The sequence below is a fragment of the Filicampus tigris genome, chromosome 10, assembly GCF_054856515.1.
Source record: "Filicampus tigris isolate MCC_2025a chromosome 10, RoL_Ftig_1.0, whole genome shotgun sequence".
Taxonomy (NCBI): domain Eukaryota; kingdom Metazoa; phylum Chordata; class Actinopteri; order Syngnathiformes; family Syngnathidae; genus Filicampus; species Filicampus tigris.
Window position 1 is genome coordinate 15,514,906 of NC_141226.1, and position 14,734 is coordinate 15,529,639.

At 40.3% G+C, this 14,734-nt stretch overlaps 2 protein-coding genes across 2 annotated transcripts; one reads left to right on the top strand and one right to left on the bottom strand.

Moving 5' to 3' along the window:
* Positions 1 to 71: 71 nt before the first annotated feature.
* Positions 72 to 5,246, bottom strand: prdx1 (peroxiredoxin 1). Its single transcript, XM_086042099.1, has 6 exons — positions 5,111 to 5,246; positions 3,701 to 3,818; positions 3,391 to 3,544; positions 3,186 to 3,308; positions 1,599 to 1,729; positions 72 to 648 (listed from the first exon to the last, which is right to left on the bottom strand). Exons 2-6 carry the CDS (start codon positions 3,804 to 3,806, stop codon positions 566 to 568), a joined length of 597 nt encoding a protein of 198 aa, XP_085898225.1. The 5' UTR covers positions 3,807 to 3,818; positions 5,111 to 5,246; the 3' UTR covers positions 72 to 565.
* A 3,296-nt stretch (positions 5,247 to 8,542) lies between these two features.
* Positions 8,543 to 14,623, top strand: LOC147141027 (nuclear autoantigenic sperm protein-like). The gene is made up of 14 exons (XM_086042092.1): positions 8,543 to 8,687; positions 8,779 to 8,884; positions 9,708 to 9,788; positions 9,884 to 9,987; positions 10,684 to 11,166; positions 11,236 to 11,285; positions 11,352 to 11,443; positions 11,928 to 12,001; positions 12,074 to 12,262; positions 13,437 to 13,591; positions 13,674 to 13,736; positions 13,844 to 13,933; positions 14,021 to 14,159; positions 14,244 to 14,623. The coding sequence occupies exons 2-13, from the start codon at positions 8,784 to 8,786 to the stop codon at positions 14,132 to 14,134; spliced, it is 1,596 nt and encodes a 531-aa protein (XP_085898218.1). The 5' UTR covers positions 8,543 to 8,687; positions 8,779 to 8,783; the 3' UTR covers positions 14,135 to 14,159; positions 14,244 to 14,623.
* Positions 14,624 to 14,734: the final 111 nt, after the last annotated feature.

Consider the following 14,734-nt stretch of genomic DNA (forward strand, 5'->3'; position numbering starts at 1 on the left):
CTGCATAACGTTTAACAGTGGAAAGGACAGAAACCAATATTACTACAGTAAAAGCTTCCTACTCTGGACACTTTGCCTCCATGTCTTTTTAATGTGTTGTTAACTGCAATACATGTATGAGGAAACCAGTGCATATTCATGACTGTCAGTCATAGAGAAACAAAAAGCTGGTGAACAATCACATAATTTAGCCTTGTGGGTAGTTTCATTACAACAGGAAGTGGTAAATAAATTGTGGGGCTGGGAGCACTCAATTTTAACATATCCACTTACTATCAGAAGAAAAATGAAGTGAAGCATTTTCTGGATTACCGGTAATTTCCACAAAATGTAAGGTACAGTACATTGGTTTTACAGTAAGGAATGAAAATGACATTTAGCTATATGAAACCCCAAAACAAATACACTTTGGTTTTCAGTACACACAAGACAATCAGATGCAACAGGCTGACTAAAACTGTCAACTAGCAACACCTCCACTGACAAAATATAAAAAGTTATTTTCTGCAAACACTATCTATATGAAATCTCTTAGACCAGGCAGCAGATTCTGGCCTTGGCCTTATCACTGCTTGGAAAAAAACTCTTTGCTCTTCTGGACGTCAGGTTTGATGGTGTCACTTCCTGGTTTCCAGCCAGCTGGGCACACTGAAAAGAAAGTCTTATAATGACTCCCGGATGATTACATGAAAGCAAAACAATGTGCCACTATTAAAACACACATACAGTACATGTACTGTATATGCAAGCCAACAATAGTACAACTATTGGTGAACAGCAAATTTTAATCCAAGACAGTTTTGTGTCTCAAGATAGTTTGGATGCTGATTTAAAAAATGTCTCTCCTTTTTTTACCATTACACCAGGTTTTTGAGAAATTTTCATCCATCCATTATCGATACCGCTAATCCTCACAAGGGTCGCGGGCGTGCTGGAGCCCATCCCAGCTGTCTTCGGGCAGTAAGCGGGGGACACCCTGAATTGGTTGCCGGCCAATTGCAGGGCACACAGAGACAAACAAACATCCACACTCACACCTTGGGGCAATTTAGAGTGTCCAATCAATTTACCATGCATGTTTTTGGAATGTGGGAGGAAACCAAAGTACCCGGAGAAAACCCACGCAGGCACGGGAGAACATGCAAACTCCACACAGGGAGGCCGGAGCCAGGATCGAACCCACGACCTTTGAACTGTGAGGCGGACGTGCTAACCAGTCGGCCACCGTGCCGCCTGAGAAATTTTCATTTAAGTGTTTTTAATTTTGACCTACTAAAGCTTACGCAATACAGATTTTACCATGCATTGTAATTTATTACTATGTAGTTTTAGAAAAAAAAAATCCACCTGTTGCGAAACTTAACCCCCTGAATTAATAAATTTTACTATATATATTACTATATTAAATATTATATGATTATCATATCTTATAATTATGATGACAACCTCATGTGCTAGAGGAAATTGTATGGCAAACTTTGAATCAGTGCAAAAAATAATCTAGAAAAGTTTACTTGCATCTCTGATTCAAAAAAATGTACAAATTTGCTGACCAGTGTAAATGATCGAAAGGGCAGCTGCGGTAAATAATTATGTACCTTCTCCATGTTTGTCAGTGAACTGAAAGGCCTGAACCAAACGCAAGGTCTCCTCAACAGAACGGCCGACGGGAAGGTCGTTGATGGTGATCTGTCTCAGCACCCCCTTGTCATCAATGATGAACAGACCCCTGAAATACAAAGGAAGATGTGTGGCAACGTGTGTGATCAATAGACATTGGACCAACTCTCCCTATTGAGCATGTCGGAGACATCTGGAACTGTTTTGCGTTTTGTGGAAAATACAGCCTCTTTACCACAGTTTTTGCACAAGAGGCATATAAGTAGGCCCGGTATTTATCTGCCTCTGCCTTTAACAAAGAAGGTGGCAAGTTAGAATATTAACACCTCTGTGTGCACTTTCACATAGACAACACTAAATTCTACATTCAGATATTGGATGGGTGATGATGTCAGTATCCTGTGTGACGAACTCGTCTGACTGCACAATTTGATTTCAACAAGGAAGGGAAAGTAAGCTTTTGCTTTGATGACTCCACCTTAAAACATTACCTTTACCTTTCATTATTTTTGTTTACATTCCATGTAAAAAAAATAAATACATTTAAAAAATATGAGACCCAAACCCGGGTTGTGGAAGCAATTGAGCCAAATGAGTGGTCTGACATCACGAGGTGACAGTTTTACTCTTGAGGATGATCCCCACCATATCCAGCAGATGGTGCTATTAGTTATATTTTCTCACAAACACCCATTCAATTGTGAAATTAATTTGTACATATGAAATCTCACCATACTGATTTTAAGAAATCGTTTCCTTAGTCTGACTTATGTTCCTGACAACTTTCCTCAGTCCCATCTTGCCGTGGAAATAGAGAGAGCCTGACTGGAATAGACTTTGTTTTCCCACTGGGCCTTGGGCAACATTACTTGCAGTAATCGGCCATGCAACGTGTGACATGACTAAGAAAAACATCTGACCAATCTGTTGGGTCTGCTGTCCAGGTAAAAGTTCATTCAAATTTGCAATGAATCCTAAAGTAGACAACCGCTGCAATCAAGTCAGCTTTGTGAATGGTTGCGTAAAACTATTAAAGGGTGCTGTAAAACCGGTTATCATTTTTTGTTTGCCAACAAAATTTTAAAAATGTGTTCATGTATAACTCTTATTATGCTACTGACAGTTACTATTACTAATAATTGTTTCAATAGATGTATAGTTGCAACATACATGACTTTTGTCCACATCAACATCTGGATGCAGAGTATTTATTATCCATGTAGTCACGGACACTACTACTGCCCATTCTTCTCATTCACATTGCCTGGTGTTGTAAATGTAAACAGAATTGTTTACATTCTTGTGATTCATTAACATCATACATTCTCATGTGATGACACTGTCCACTTGCTGCTGTAAAATGTTCCCATTGCAGGGCTACTGAATTCTATCGTTTTCCATTCAATTCTGCACTATGGTTTTCCTGGTACAGTATCTTAGCTTCGCTGGCCTACAAACTTTTTTCATAGATTTTTTTTGTCTTGTAATTAAAAAGGTCCGCCACTTCTACAGCTAACAATGTTGCCATTACATTTAACCAGCACGGCACTACATTGTCAACTCACCTGTAGGCAATGCCTTCATCCTCCTTCAGAACACCATAATCTGTGGAAATGGTGTGTCGCGTGTCAGACACCAGTGGGATCTTCATGGCGCCCAAACCACCCTGCTGACGTGGAGTGTTGGTCCTTATGGAGGCGCAAACAAAAAAAATGTAAATATTTGGCGAAAGTGTACACAAATAGTGCAGGTGTGAACATGATAAAATACCATGCAAAGTGGGAGAAGTGAGAGTCAACAGAGGCGGCGATGACCTCGCAGCCAATCTTCCTGAATTGGTCGGCCGCATCGCTGAATGCAATGATCTCAGTCGGGCACACGAAGGTGAAGTCCAGTGGATAGAAAAAGAAGACAACGTATTTCCCTGCATCAACATGACGACAAGCGATTCAGGTGCCATGTAACAACAAAAACGACATTAATATTCATGTATTTTGCAGAGTGAAGTGCATACAAAAGCGGCTTCAAAGCTGTACATCCCTTGAATGAGACATTGAATTAACATTGAACGAAGCATTACCTTTGTAGTCGGATAATTTGAGGTCCTTAAACTGGCCATCTGGCATCACAGCTTTGGCTGTGAAATCTGGAGCCATCTTTCCAATTTGAGCTTTGCCTGCAGCCATCTTTTCCACGAACTGGACAACAGACCAAATCAATAAATAAATTGTTTATTTGTATATATATATATATATATACAAATAGAGTACAGAGAGAGGAGCACAAACATTTTAGAGGGCAGATGCTCTCAAGCCTCCCCCCCAATAAAAAAAACAATTAGATAAGATAATAAATAAGAAAAACAATAGTAGCTGTATATTTAACTTTTGTATTAATTTCTGTTAACAGATTCAACACATATAAACCAATTAACAAAAGAGGTCAAGTGCAGATCACTGTGGGACACAATTTTCACATGGACTCAAATAAATGGACATCACATATCAAAACGCTGTGATGGGCAATTGAGGTACTTATTTTTTCTTTAAACAGAAAGTATACTTTTTCATTTAGAGCAAAGGGACTGGTGCTGTAAACATTTCTACATAGATATAAACTGTACATTACATACATGCATACATACATACATACATACATACATACATATTTACAGACACAGATATATATGATAAATTGTATTTGACAGATTTAGAGAGTGTTTTAGACAAATCAAAATCAATCGTTAAAATTTTAAAAATTAATTTGGGGATCGTACAACATGATCTAATGGGAGGCCAATCATTTTTGCTACTTTTAATATTGAAAAAATAAGAAGCGGTTGATCCTGTAAATATTTCAAACCGGTTATGGCAAACACAGAAAGGCCTTATAATAAAGCCTTATAATAAAATGTGGATTTGAATGTTTCTTTTGAACATGAATCAACAGTAATTTCGAATGTGAAAGCAAAACAAGTAATCAACGATGGACGATGAAAAACTTGACCGTATACTACAGAATGGGAAGAAGTCCAGACTTATGAAACATAGTACCACCCATTCTCCATGTCCTATTAATCTATGTCTATCTGCTTCAATACTGACACAATACAACATTAGTTAACATTAGGATGAGTTACATTTTCTTGTCTTGTGCTTGATTAATGAATGTATATGTTTGAAAAGTTATCCTAACAGAACAAGAAATTTAATTGGACAAGTGATGTAACATATCATTCATTGAAACTTACACAATCGTCGGAGCAGGAAGGCATTACTTTCAGTTTAAAATGAGTGGTGTATAATTGTACTATATAAATAAAATGAACTTGTTTCTCAAGTTGAAGATCTCCCGAAAATCACTTGTTGAAACATATACTTCGATAACTATACTGTACAGTAATTAACTCTTACTTAAGAAAAACGGTTAGATATACTGTAAACCAACTATAGAAAGCGACGTTTGTTCGTATTATTTTTGCAACACTTACCTTGTTGCAGCCTTGGCCGGACTTCACCGCTTGCGTGTAATGAGGAGGAAAGCCTTAGAATTGAGCGTAGCACGATGCAACTCTTTATATAACAAACCACTTCTCGCGTGAATACGGCTCAGAAACGGGATCTCAGTTCCTCCACTTCCTCATCCACATCAGTGAGCCTACACAGCATGACTTAGCACATTTCCAGGAAATTCGGTATGGACCTCAGACTTGGCCTGAAACCACTGCAAATTACAGTGTATTGACGAGGAATCACCACAGACAAGTTGAGAAAGAGCTCAACCAATTACAGAAAATACTTGAATTCTAAATTTGAGTAGATGTGCAGTACTGACATGCTGTGCAATGTGCATGACAGACTACTGTTCCCAATCCCCAGCACACATCCTGCATTTAACCTACAGTGGCACAAGTATGAATGAGTCACACGATTCACTTAAAATGTAAGGCCAATTCAGATAAGTTCATAAAATTCTTTCAATATTTCTTCTTACATCTATGGACATGAAACTAGGCCCCTACTAGTATTAACCATGTTGTTAGGTTAAAAAAAAAGACTAACCTCGATTCAAACAGACAAAAAAACTTTTGACAGTGTCATGTGTCATGCGCAACCCTCCCCATGACAGATTAAAAAAAAAAAAATCTGATGAATCACGATAAGTACAATGGTCCTGATTGAAGAACCCTTCAAGACCATTTAAAAAGGGCTTGGAGTGAACTGCCGAACAAACATTTTAAATGTGAAACACTTTGTAGATCAGTAAACCATATTTGCGAAAATTGTATCAAAGTAAAGAACGAAGCTCAATAAAGATGTAATAACCATTTTGCTGGTGAATTTGCCTCCGGTTTCCCAGCATGCTCTATTATATTTGCATTACCGTGTGTGCGTTCTTGCATCACTCTGTACTTAACCTGTCCTGCATTTCCTCATTTCCTGCTTGTGGAAAGGAATGCTTTCAATTGACAGCAATTTATATAAACTAAGGAAACAACAAACAAAAGCTGCTTTCCATAGCTGGAATAAAGTACATAATTGAGGCTTTTATATATACAGTATATATATAATTTACCAAACCATTCTCTGTATTAAACTTAATAAAATGCCATCCAGCAAGCCATCAATTTTCTATACCTTATCCCCAAATTGTTTTGTAGTAATTATTGTGTGATTTTTGCCAACGGCAACAGGTGAGAATACTACTTCACATTTGAGTCTTCAATTAACATACTGCAGCACAAACTCCAAATCCCTGACCAAAATATTGACTTTTTTAGCAAGAATATGATTTAGTGTACGGCTACTCTCAAACTCAAATATAAATGTTTTACCAAATTATTATTGCTCTCCACCGCGGCTGCTGTCACTAAGTGATGTCCTCGCATGCTGTTGCCATGGGCACTGTATGAAGGGGCAGCTAAGAGGGTACACACCAATAATAAGCTCTTGTTAGAGGCGTCGGCATTGATTAAACGTTGTTGTCATCTGCTAGTTCACAATAAGCAAGTAATTGCTGCATCCGGATGTTTGAAGGCCATTCACATCTTTCATTTTGGTCCTGATGCACCCTAAAACACATTAAGGTTTTTTTTTTTGTGTGTGTTAATGACAGATGAATAAACTCTCAAAGTGCAGGTATTATTGAATTACTAAAAATATCCACTAAAAATTCAGAGCAACCCCAAGTTTATTTTATGTTTAAAAAAAATCCAGTGCCATCCTCATCCGTGCCTATATATTGCTGGCGTCAGGTCAAAACCTCATATGTCACATTTTGGTAAATTTTCTATTTAAAAAAAAAAAAAGTACACTATTGTTCAGTCCACATGTGTGGGTGTTATTTTTACACATTATTGACCAATTTTAAAGGGGAAGTCAGCCCAAACATATTTTTTTCAAGAATATGTTCCCAGCAGGCCCACTAGTTGAAACACGGCATTCTCATTAATGAATTCTGAAAAAGTTAAGCAGCAAAATGCTCTCGTTTTTAGCCATCTCTAGGGGCAGCCATTTTGTCTTCTGTCGACTGAAAATGACATCACAACTGCTCACAATGACCAATCACAGCTGACCTGTTTTCTCAATCTGCGCCGTGATTGGTCGTTGTGAGCAGTTGTGATGTCATATTCAGTCGACAGAAGACAAAAACGTGTCATTTTCAGTCGACAGAAGACAAAATGGCCACCCCCAGAGATGGCTAAAAATGAGTGGACTAACTAGTGAGTTTGCATAGAACATATTCTGGAAAAAAATATGTTTGGGTTGATATATATATATATATATATATATATATATATATATATATATATATATATATATATACATATATATGTGTCTATAAAATGTGATGTGTGTAACACAGAAAGACCATTCATGTAAAAAATAATAAAAATGAAAAAAATGGACATAAGTGTGTTTCACAGGACAGCGACGATATATTAAACTCACGGCAGTAATGACAATGATGATGATGTGAGGCACTGTGAAGGGAACTGTAGGTTTGTCTCAGTGACACCGATGCATGCCAGGTCCAGACATGTATAACGAGGCAGTGACACCATGGAAGTGGTGGGAGGGTAAAAACATGCTTTCCATCACAGCAGGATGTGACAGAGCCATGTACTCCTCTCACATACACACTAACACACACACACACACACACGCATACACATGCCCTAAGAGAAGTAGGTTTCGCACATACTGATTTGTGAGTTTTAACATTGTAACGCTTTTCAGAAAGTTTTTAAAGGAAGTTGGGGGGGAAAAAAAAATCATTCTTAACAGTACAGCCCACAAAACAGGATAATCAGTCAAGACAATCTATTACAATGATATCCAATAGTTGGGCCTTTGCTATAGTTAAAGGGTGGAAATGCTCAAATTCAGCTTTACAGTTGGCATATGTATACATCCTGCTTAACCAATAATACATTGTAAAATAATCCTCACCCTTTGTCTTGCCTCAGACAAACATGTCACTAAATGTGTTTTGTTGGTCGAAGGAGGCAGACATTTTAAGCAGCACCACCCCCTGCTCTCAACTGAAACTGATGCCAAAGTGCCCGTAAGCTTGAATTGAGAAAGTCACAGCTCATCTATTTTCTGGGTTTGGTTATAACATGCCCGTGAGCAAGTACTTTGACATCACTTTCAGTCGACAGCAGGGGACGGTGTTGCATTAAATGTTAGCCTACATGAATGGCTGAAAACGGGTGGATTATCGTTCTGCTTAATTAGTATTAATCAGAATACCGTGTTTATACTAGTGGATGGCCGTAGCTGGCTAAAAACTGGTGGATTTTGCTACTTAACTCATATTCCACAACCGCAATATTAATCAGAATGCATTGTTTCAACTAATGGGCCTGCGTAGAACATGTTCATGAAAAAAAAATGTTTGGGTTGACTTCCACTTTAAGATTTGTCCCGCGCTGAACCCGGAAGTGGGCCGAAAGGAATAATTGGCGCCAAATGCGAGCACCACGAACAATGCAGCACGACAGCACGGCGTCACGCACGCGAGGTCGTACGTCTCCTTTCAAAGCGCGTATCCTCACAGCCCAGGTTTGTCACGCGCCTGTAGCCGTTGCTGAGTGGCTCCTAAATTGTGTTCCGTTATCATTTTGTTTGCCTTGCTTTTGTCCGTGCTTTTCAGTGAACATGGAAGAGGCCAACAAGCTAATCGGTGCCGGGAGGAAGCACCTGGTTATGGGCAAAGTGGTGGAGGCGGTGAGCACTCTACAGGAGGCCTGCGGAATACTGTGAGCTGAGTAGCCGTCGACTGTACTCATTCTTCGCAAATGTTCTCAAGCAGTCAAGGGACAAGTGCAGCATAACTTCAATGAGTCAAGGCACGTTATACGTTCGACAAAAAAAAAAAAAGTCACCAAAAGTATTGTGTATAAACGCACTACTTGCAAAAAAGTTAGGAGTGAACCGAAAATACACTGTAATCTCTACAGGTGAACTCAACTTGACCTCTAAACTTTAGAATGCACCTTTCCAATTGTTGAATGTTGGGTACTTTTCGCACATGTAGTTGTCAAACAAATGAGCATAATGGAAAAATGTTACATGCCTAGGCACATTTAACAATTGTGTCAACACATTGGTTAATTGACCATTGTGTTGTTGATAAATTAAATCATTAATAAAATAAAACAGTCTCTATTCATCGGGCCGTTAAATCAGGCTAAAATGTATTCTATTAATCAAAAGTCATTGAAAAACAAGAAATTACTTAATGGGGGTAAACCTCAGTACAGTTGGTTTTATTTTCTTCAAATGTGCAGAAGATGTTTTAAAAAAAAAAAAAAAACATGCATCATTTACAACATAAAGGTTTATGATAAATATGTTTTTTTATTTGCATGGTGAACTAATCTTTAGCACATCTGCACACAAAGTTCCTTTTTGCTTGCTCCCACTTTCTAAAACATGCATAGTAGGTTAACGGAAGCCTAAACGGCAACCAGTCCAGTCCTCTTTCCCGAAGGTAGCTGGGATAGGCTCCAGCCCCGTGACCCTAATGAGGGCAAGCGTAATAGGAAATGTTTGCTTGACAATGAGGCCTTTTGTTTTCAGAGCCAAAGCGTATGGAGACACTGCAGATGAGTGTGCAGAGGCATTCTTTTGGTGTGGCAAAGCGCTGTTGGATTTGGCAAGGTGTGAACTCTTACCTTTTAGGCTTTTAAGCATTTTCTGTTTGTCAATTGAACTATCAAACAAGGGCAGAGCTGAATGCCAGCGTTCTGATGCAGGATGGAGAACTCAGTACTCGGTAACGCTTTGGAAGGAGTCCCAGAGGGCGACGAAGATGAGAAACCTCAACATTCCAACGTGGAGGGCACAGAAAATGTTGATGGTGAGTGAATAATGTAAAAAGTAAAATGCACTACTCACAAAGTTTTAAAGGTCAGGGTGCAAACATTGAAAACTTTTCTGTAGCCCTCTACAACTCTCTTTACAATGCATAACTGTCATTAAAATGTGATTAGGTCGTTGGTAGACAGCAGTTTCATCTCTAAATACAATTCAGAATGTGTCGTCTACCGTTTGAATCTCGCGCCCCCTCATCTTCGTCTTTTTCCGGAGATGTGACGTCACAGTAGCCGTAGGATTCAGTGACTACTGATCATGAACGGTCGAATAACGCCCCCTTCTGTCGGCTCGTGTGTTTCAAAACCCTCTCATTCCAAAACATCGCTCGCCGTTGAATGTGCTGTGTTTGTAGCGCATGGAAATTGTACAGTCTATGGTGTAGCGAGCTGTTTAGCTATATCTACATCACTAGCGGTGGCTAGGGCTACGATTCCTCGAGCTACCATGAGGTTCGGAAACACTCTGAATGAGTAAGTAAAACCTATTTTCTAGTCGATCTGCGGTTGACAACTTGCAGGAAGTGACTTGTATGTATTATAAAACCTATTACCCATGAGAATATGAATTTTACTGAAAAGTTTAGTGAAGGTCAAATTAAGTACATCAGTAATTTATAATGCATTTTAGGTTGGTTCTGAAATGATTCTTGAACTTTTTCTGTGTCCTCGTGTCCTAACAGAAAAGACCAGAGATGATTTGAGGGTTCAAGTTTATGACGCCATGGCGGAGAAACCTGAAGATGCACAGAAGAAAGTGGCAGGTGACGTAAACGCGGGCAAATTGGAGGAAAGGGATGCAGACAAAAGTGAGCTGCCAAAGGAAACTGGAGACAAGATGGAAGAGCCGGCCGACAAGGACGAGGAAACCGAAGACAAAATGGAGGACAGCGCAGCGCAAGAACCGCCATCGGACAAAGTAGAAGAGGGAAAAGCAGACGAGAAGGAAGAAAACCTGATTGATGCGAAAGTAGAAAAGCCAGACAAAATAGAAAATGGGGAAACGGGCAAAAAGGTTGACGATCTGACTGACAAGAAGGTCGAAGAATTGTCGGAGAAAAAGGAAGACAAGAAGGCAGAAGCCGATGAAGGAGACAAAATGGCTGACAAGAAGTTAGGAGAACCGGCTGAGAAGATGGAAGAAGAGCCAGCAGATGGAACTGAAGGTGAGTCTACCGCCTGGACTGGTTAAAATTCGGTGTCCTGAAATATTTGAACTAATTTGTTGTTTTCAGATGAAGATGAGGAGGAGGAGCAAGGCGAGGACGACGATGCTGGAGAAAAGGTACCGTCCCCAAAAAAACCTGCAAAGCTGAGCACGTCTGCAAGGTTGAACGTGAATGTTTTGTAGGAGAGCGACGATGAAGAGGAGGAGGAGGAGGAGGTGGGAAACCTTCAACTGGCCTGGGAGATGCTGGAAGTAGCCAAGGTCATCTATAAGAGGTCAGTGCGGACCGGGGTTATAATGATTTGGGATTTTCCATTATAATTAGTTTTTAATTTCATTTTGACTATTTTTCATGCAGTTGTTAGATGTGTGTGTGTGTGTGTTTTTTTTTTAAATGTTTCATTGTAGTTTACTATTTATTAGTATTGGGTTGTTTTTTGTTGTTGTGTTAAAAACGGCAGTTTTGGAGTGCAAAATTAAGGGGGTGGGAAAAGGTCAGGAAAATCTGCACAAATTTTTATTTTCCAAAGTACAGGCAAATATTTTAATTCAACACAGATGATGTGTTGAAATCAGTGAATATGTACTGTCAAAGCTGACATTCAGAGTATTTGGACAATTTTAAATTGCACAAGGTCTCTAAACGATTTTGTCAATGATCAAAAGTACTCAAATTTAATCGAATAACCGTTGCACCTCCATAAAAACGCTCGCCTGTCACAAAACGAAACTTTTTGTCTCGTGTTGCCCTGAACATAGAAAAGAGTCTAAGGAGGACCAGCTCATGGCAGCTCAGGCCCATTTAAGGCTGGGTGAAGTTTCCGCTGAGTCGGGTAGGTTCAAGAGGCTAAAAACGCCACCTCGCCATGCTGCGGAACTTGTTGAGAAATGCCGCCGCCCCGCAGGGAACTACACCCAAGCGTTGGAGGACTTCCAGGAGTGTCTTTCTCTGCAGCTGAAACATTTGGACGCCGACAGCCGACTCCTTGCCGAGACGCATTACCAGCTGGGTCTGGCCTTCAGCTTGAACCAGCAGTACAAAGAGGCCATCGATGAGCTCAACTGCTCCATCTCCGTCATCAAGAGCAGGCTGGGTGAGAGCGAGAGCCGGCGCAGTCGACTGTTTTTGTTTCGAATTCAAGCTGCCTTCAAGGTTGAGTTTTTTTCAAAGTGCGTTTTCACACTTAACTTTCAGCGGTAATCCACTTGACAAATCAACTCGAATGAATACAAATGTGGGCGTTTTTGCCTGTCAGTAGTTTGAAGGGTAATTCCAAAAGACGTTTTAATCCACTTCTTGAACTTGATTTCAAATTCAGCAGCCGTTTAAATGTAACCGAAGGTCCTATATGACGTACGGTGGCCTCTTGTTAAATTTGATTTTGGGTCGCATTGCATATTTCTCTGATGAAGAAGAATCTTGAATTTGGTCAACTCTTCCATCTTATTGGCTAAAAGGCAAAAAAAACGACATGCGTCTGATATTTAATCTTAAGCAAATCAAGCATGCGGTTGATTTTCTTTTCCCATAAAGCGGAAGTCAAACCAAACATTTTTTTTTCAAGAATATGTTCTATGCAGGCCCACTAGTTGAAAAAAGGGCATTATGATTAATATGAAATATGAGTTAAGCAGCAAAATCCACCCATTTTTAGCCATCTCAGGGGTCAGCCATTTTGGCACCAATATCGACTGAAAATGACATCACAGTTGCTCAGGTAACGACCAATCATGGCTCAAATTCAGAAAACAGATGAGCTGTGATTGGTCGTTACCTGAGCGCTGAGCAACTTCAATTCAATCGTCATTTTCAGTTGACAGAAGTGACAAAATGGCCGCCCAGGGGCTTGCTAAAAATGGGTGGATTTTTCATGTTCCATAACATTGATGAAGCAGCAAAATCCACCCATTTTTATCCATCTCAAGGGGCAGCCATTTTGCCACTTGCATATTCAACCAAATGCCAAGTTTAGACTAATGTTGGAGCATAGAAAACACTGTAAAGATTTTTTTTGTACTTGACTTCCACTTTAAAAGTTGAACTTGTGAGTTCAAAAATTGAAGTTGAACCTGCAAAGGTTGTAGTGCATTTTAGGTTAATCCTGAAATTTCACCTTCAGGCTAAATGTTCACATTTATCGGTTCACTTCCAAAAATTTTTTTTTTTTTTTTTTTTGTAACCTAAACTTGCTGCTCCCTTTGTGGTTCCGCAAGGTAGCTGCAGTCTCTCCTCTTATCATTGCCCAATATCAACATTTTGTTTGGCAGAAAACCTGACTGAGCTGATCGCAAAGTCTGCCTGCCCCGAGGAGCGGAAGGAGATGGAGGAGCTGAAGGCTCTGCTGCCAGAGATCCGGGAGAAGGTGGAGGACGCCGCAGATGGCCTGAAAACTCCAAACACCGACGCCGTGAAGGCTGTGCTGGTGGGTCGCTTTTTTTTCGACAAGTAATCGGCTCACGACAAACTGGATTTGACCGCAAGCTTACTTGTCATGCGCTTGTTAGGGCGCCGCCTCCACTTCCTCTGCATCCCCTGCGTCCGCTGCACAGGGTGGCGACACTTCGCCAGTGAGTGTCGCCGGCAGTCATCGTTGGCTTACTCCTGAACAATTTTGTCCTGTGCGCAAAATTAAAAACAGCGCTCACGTTATTTGTTACTCCTCCCCCTGACTCAGGCAAACGACTCAACCACCAAATTCAGTTCTGCCAACGGGGCCGCTGCTAATGCTCCAGTTTCCAACATCAGCCACTTGGTCAGAAAGAAGGTGGGACAGTGATTGGATTGAGACGGAAGTGGAATGACACTCGTGCCGCACGCCGCTGTCTAATCTAAGTGTGTGTGTGTGTCTCAGAGGAAGCCAGAGGAGAGTCCTGTGAAAGAGGGTGTCAAAAAGGCAAAGCAGGATGATGCCCAGGAGACGCATGCTGTGCAAAAAGCAAACGGTGATACTAATGGGGCACACTGAACGCCCAACACATGGAGGTGTAGCGGTGAGGGCTGCTTTTAATTCCTCAACTGTCTCCTGAAGTCATCTATTGCTCGCTTGGCTATAAATATTTTTTCTTGTCTTGCAGTCTGCGAAAGGCCTCTTTGTTCTCACTTTACCTCAAAGGACACGCCATCGTTGCCAAGATCGTGCACACTTGTGGCCATGTCTTTTTGTGCTTGATCTGTTTTTGTACAGTTGAATTAAAGTGTGGTTTTGTACATCGTTCAAGTTGTGTGGTGAAACAATGCCAACATCGGTAGGTCTCTTAACATTGCTGGATTTGTCTCTGATGTCTCCCATGTCAACTGTTTTGTGCCAGCTTGGCTACACTTTTATTGCACCCGTTTGGTAGCTTTGGTTGCTTTTAAATATGCAAGCAGAAATGTTGGCATTGTTCCACCCTGCATCATTGCACTGCCCTGTTCTGATATTGTAATTTTGCCTAATAAAAGACTTCAAATGTGACATCCATTTTTCATACGGTTTATCCTGCATTTAAGGTTGGAGGGGCTTGAAGTGAATTTATCACATATGACTTTCGGTTGAGAGGTGGCGTACAAGCTGCCAGCCGATCAC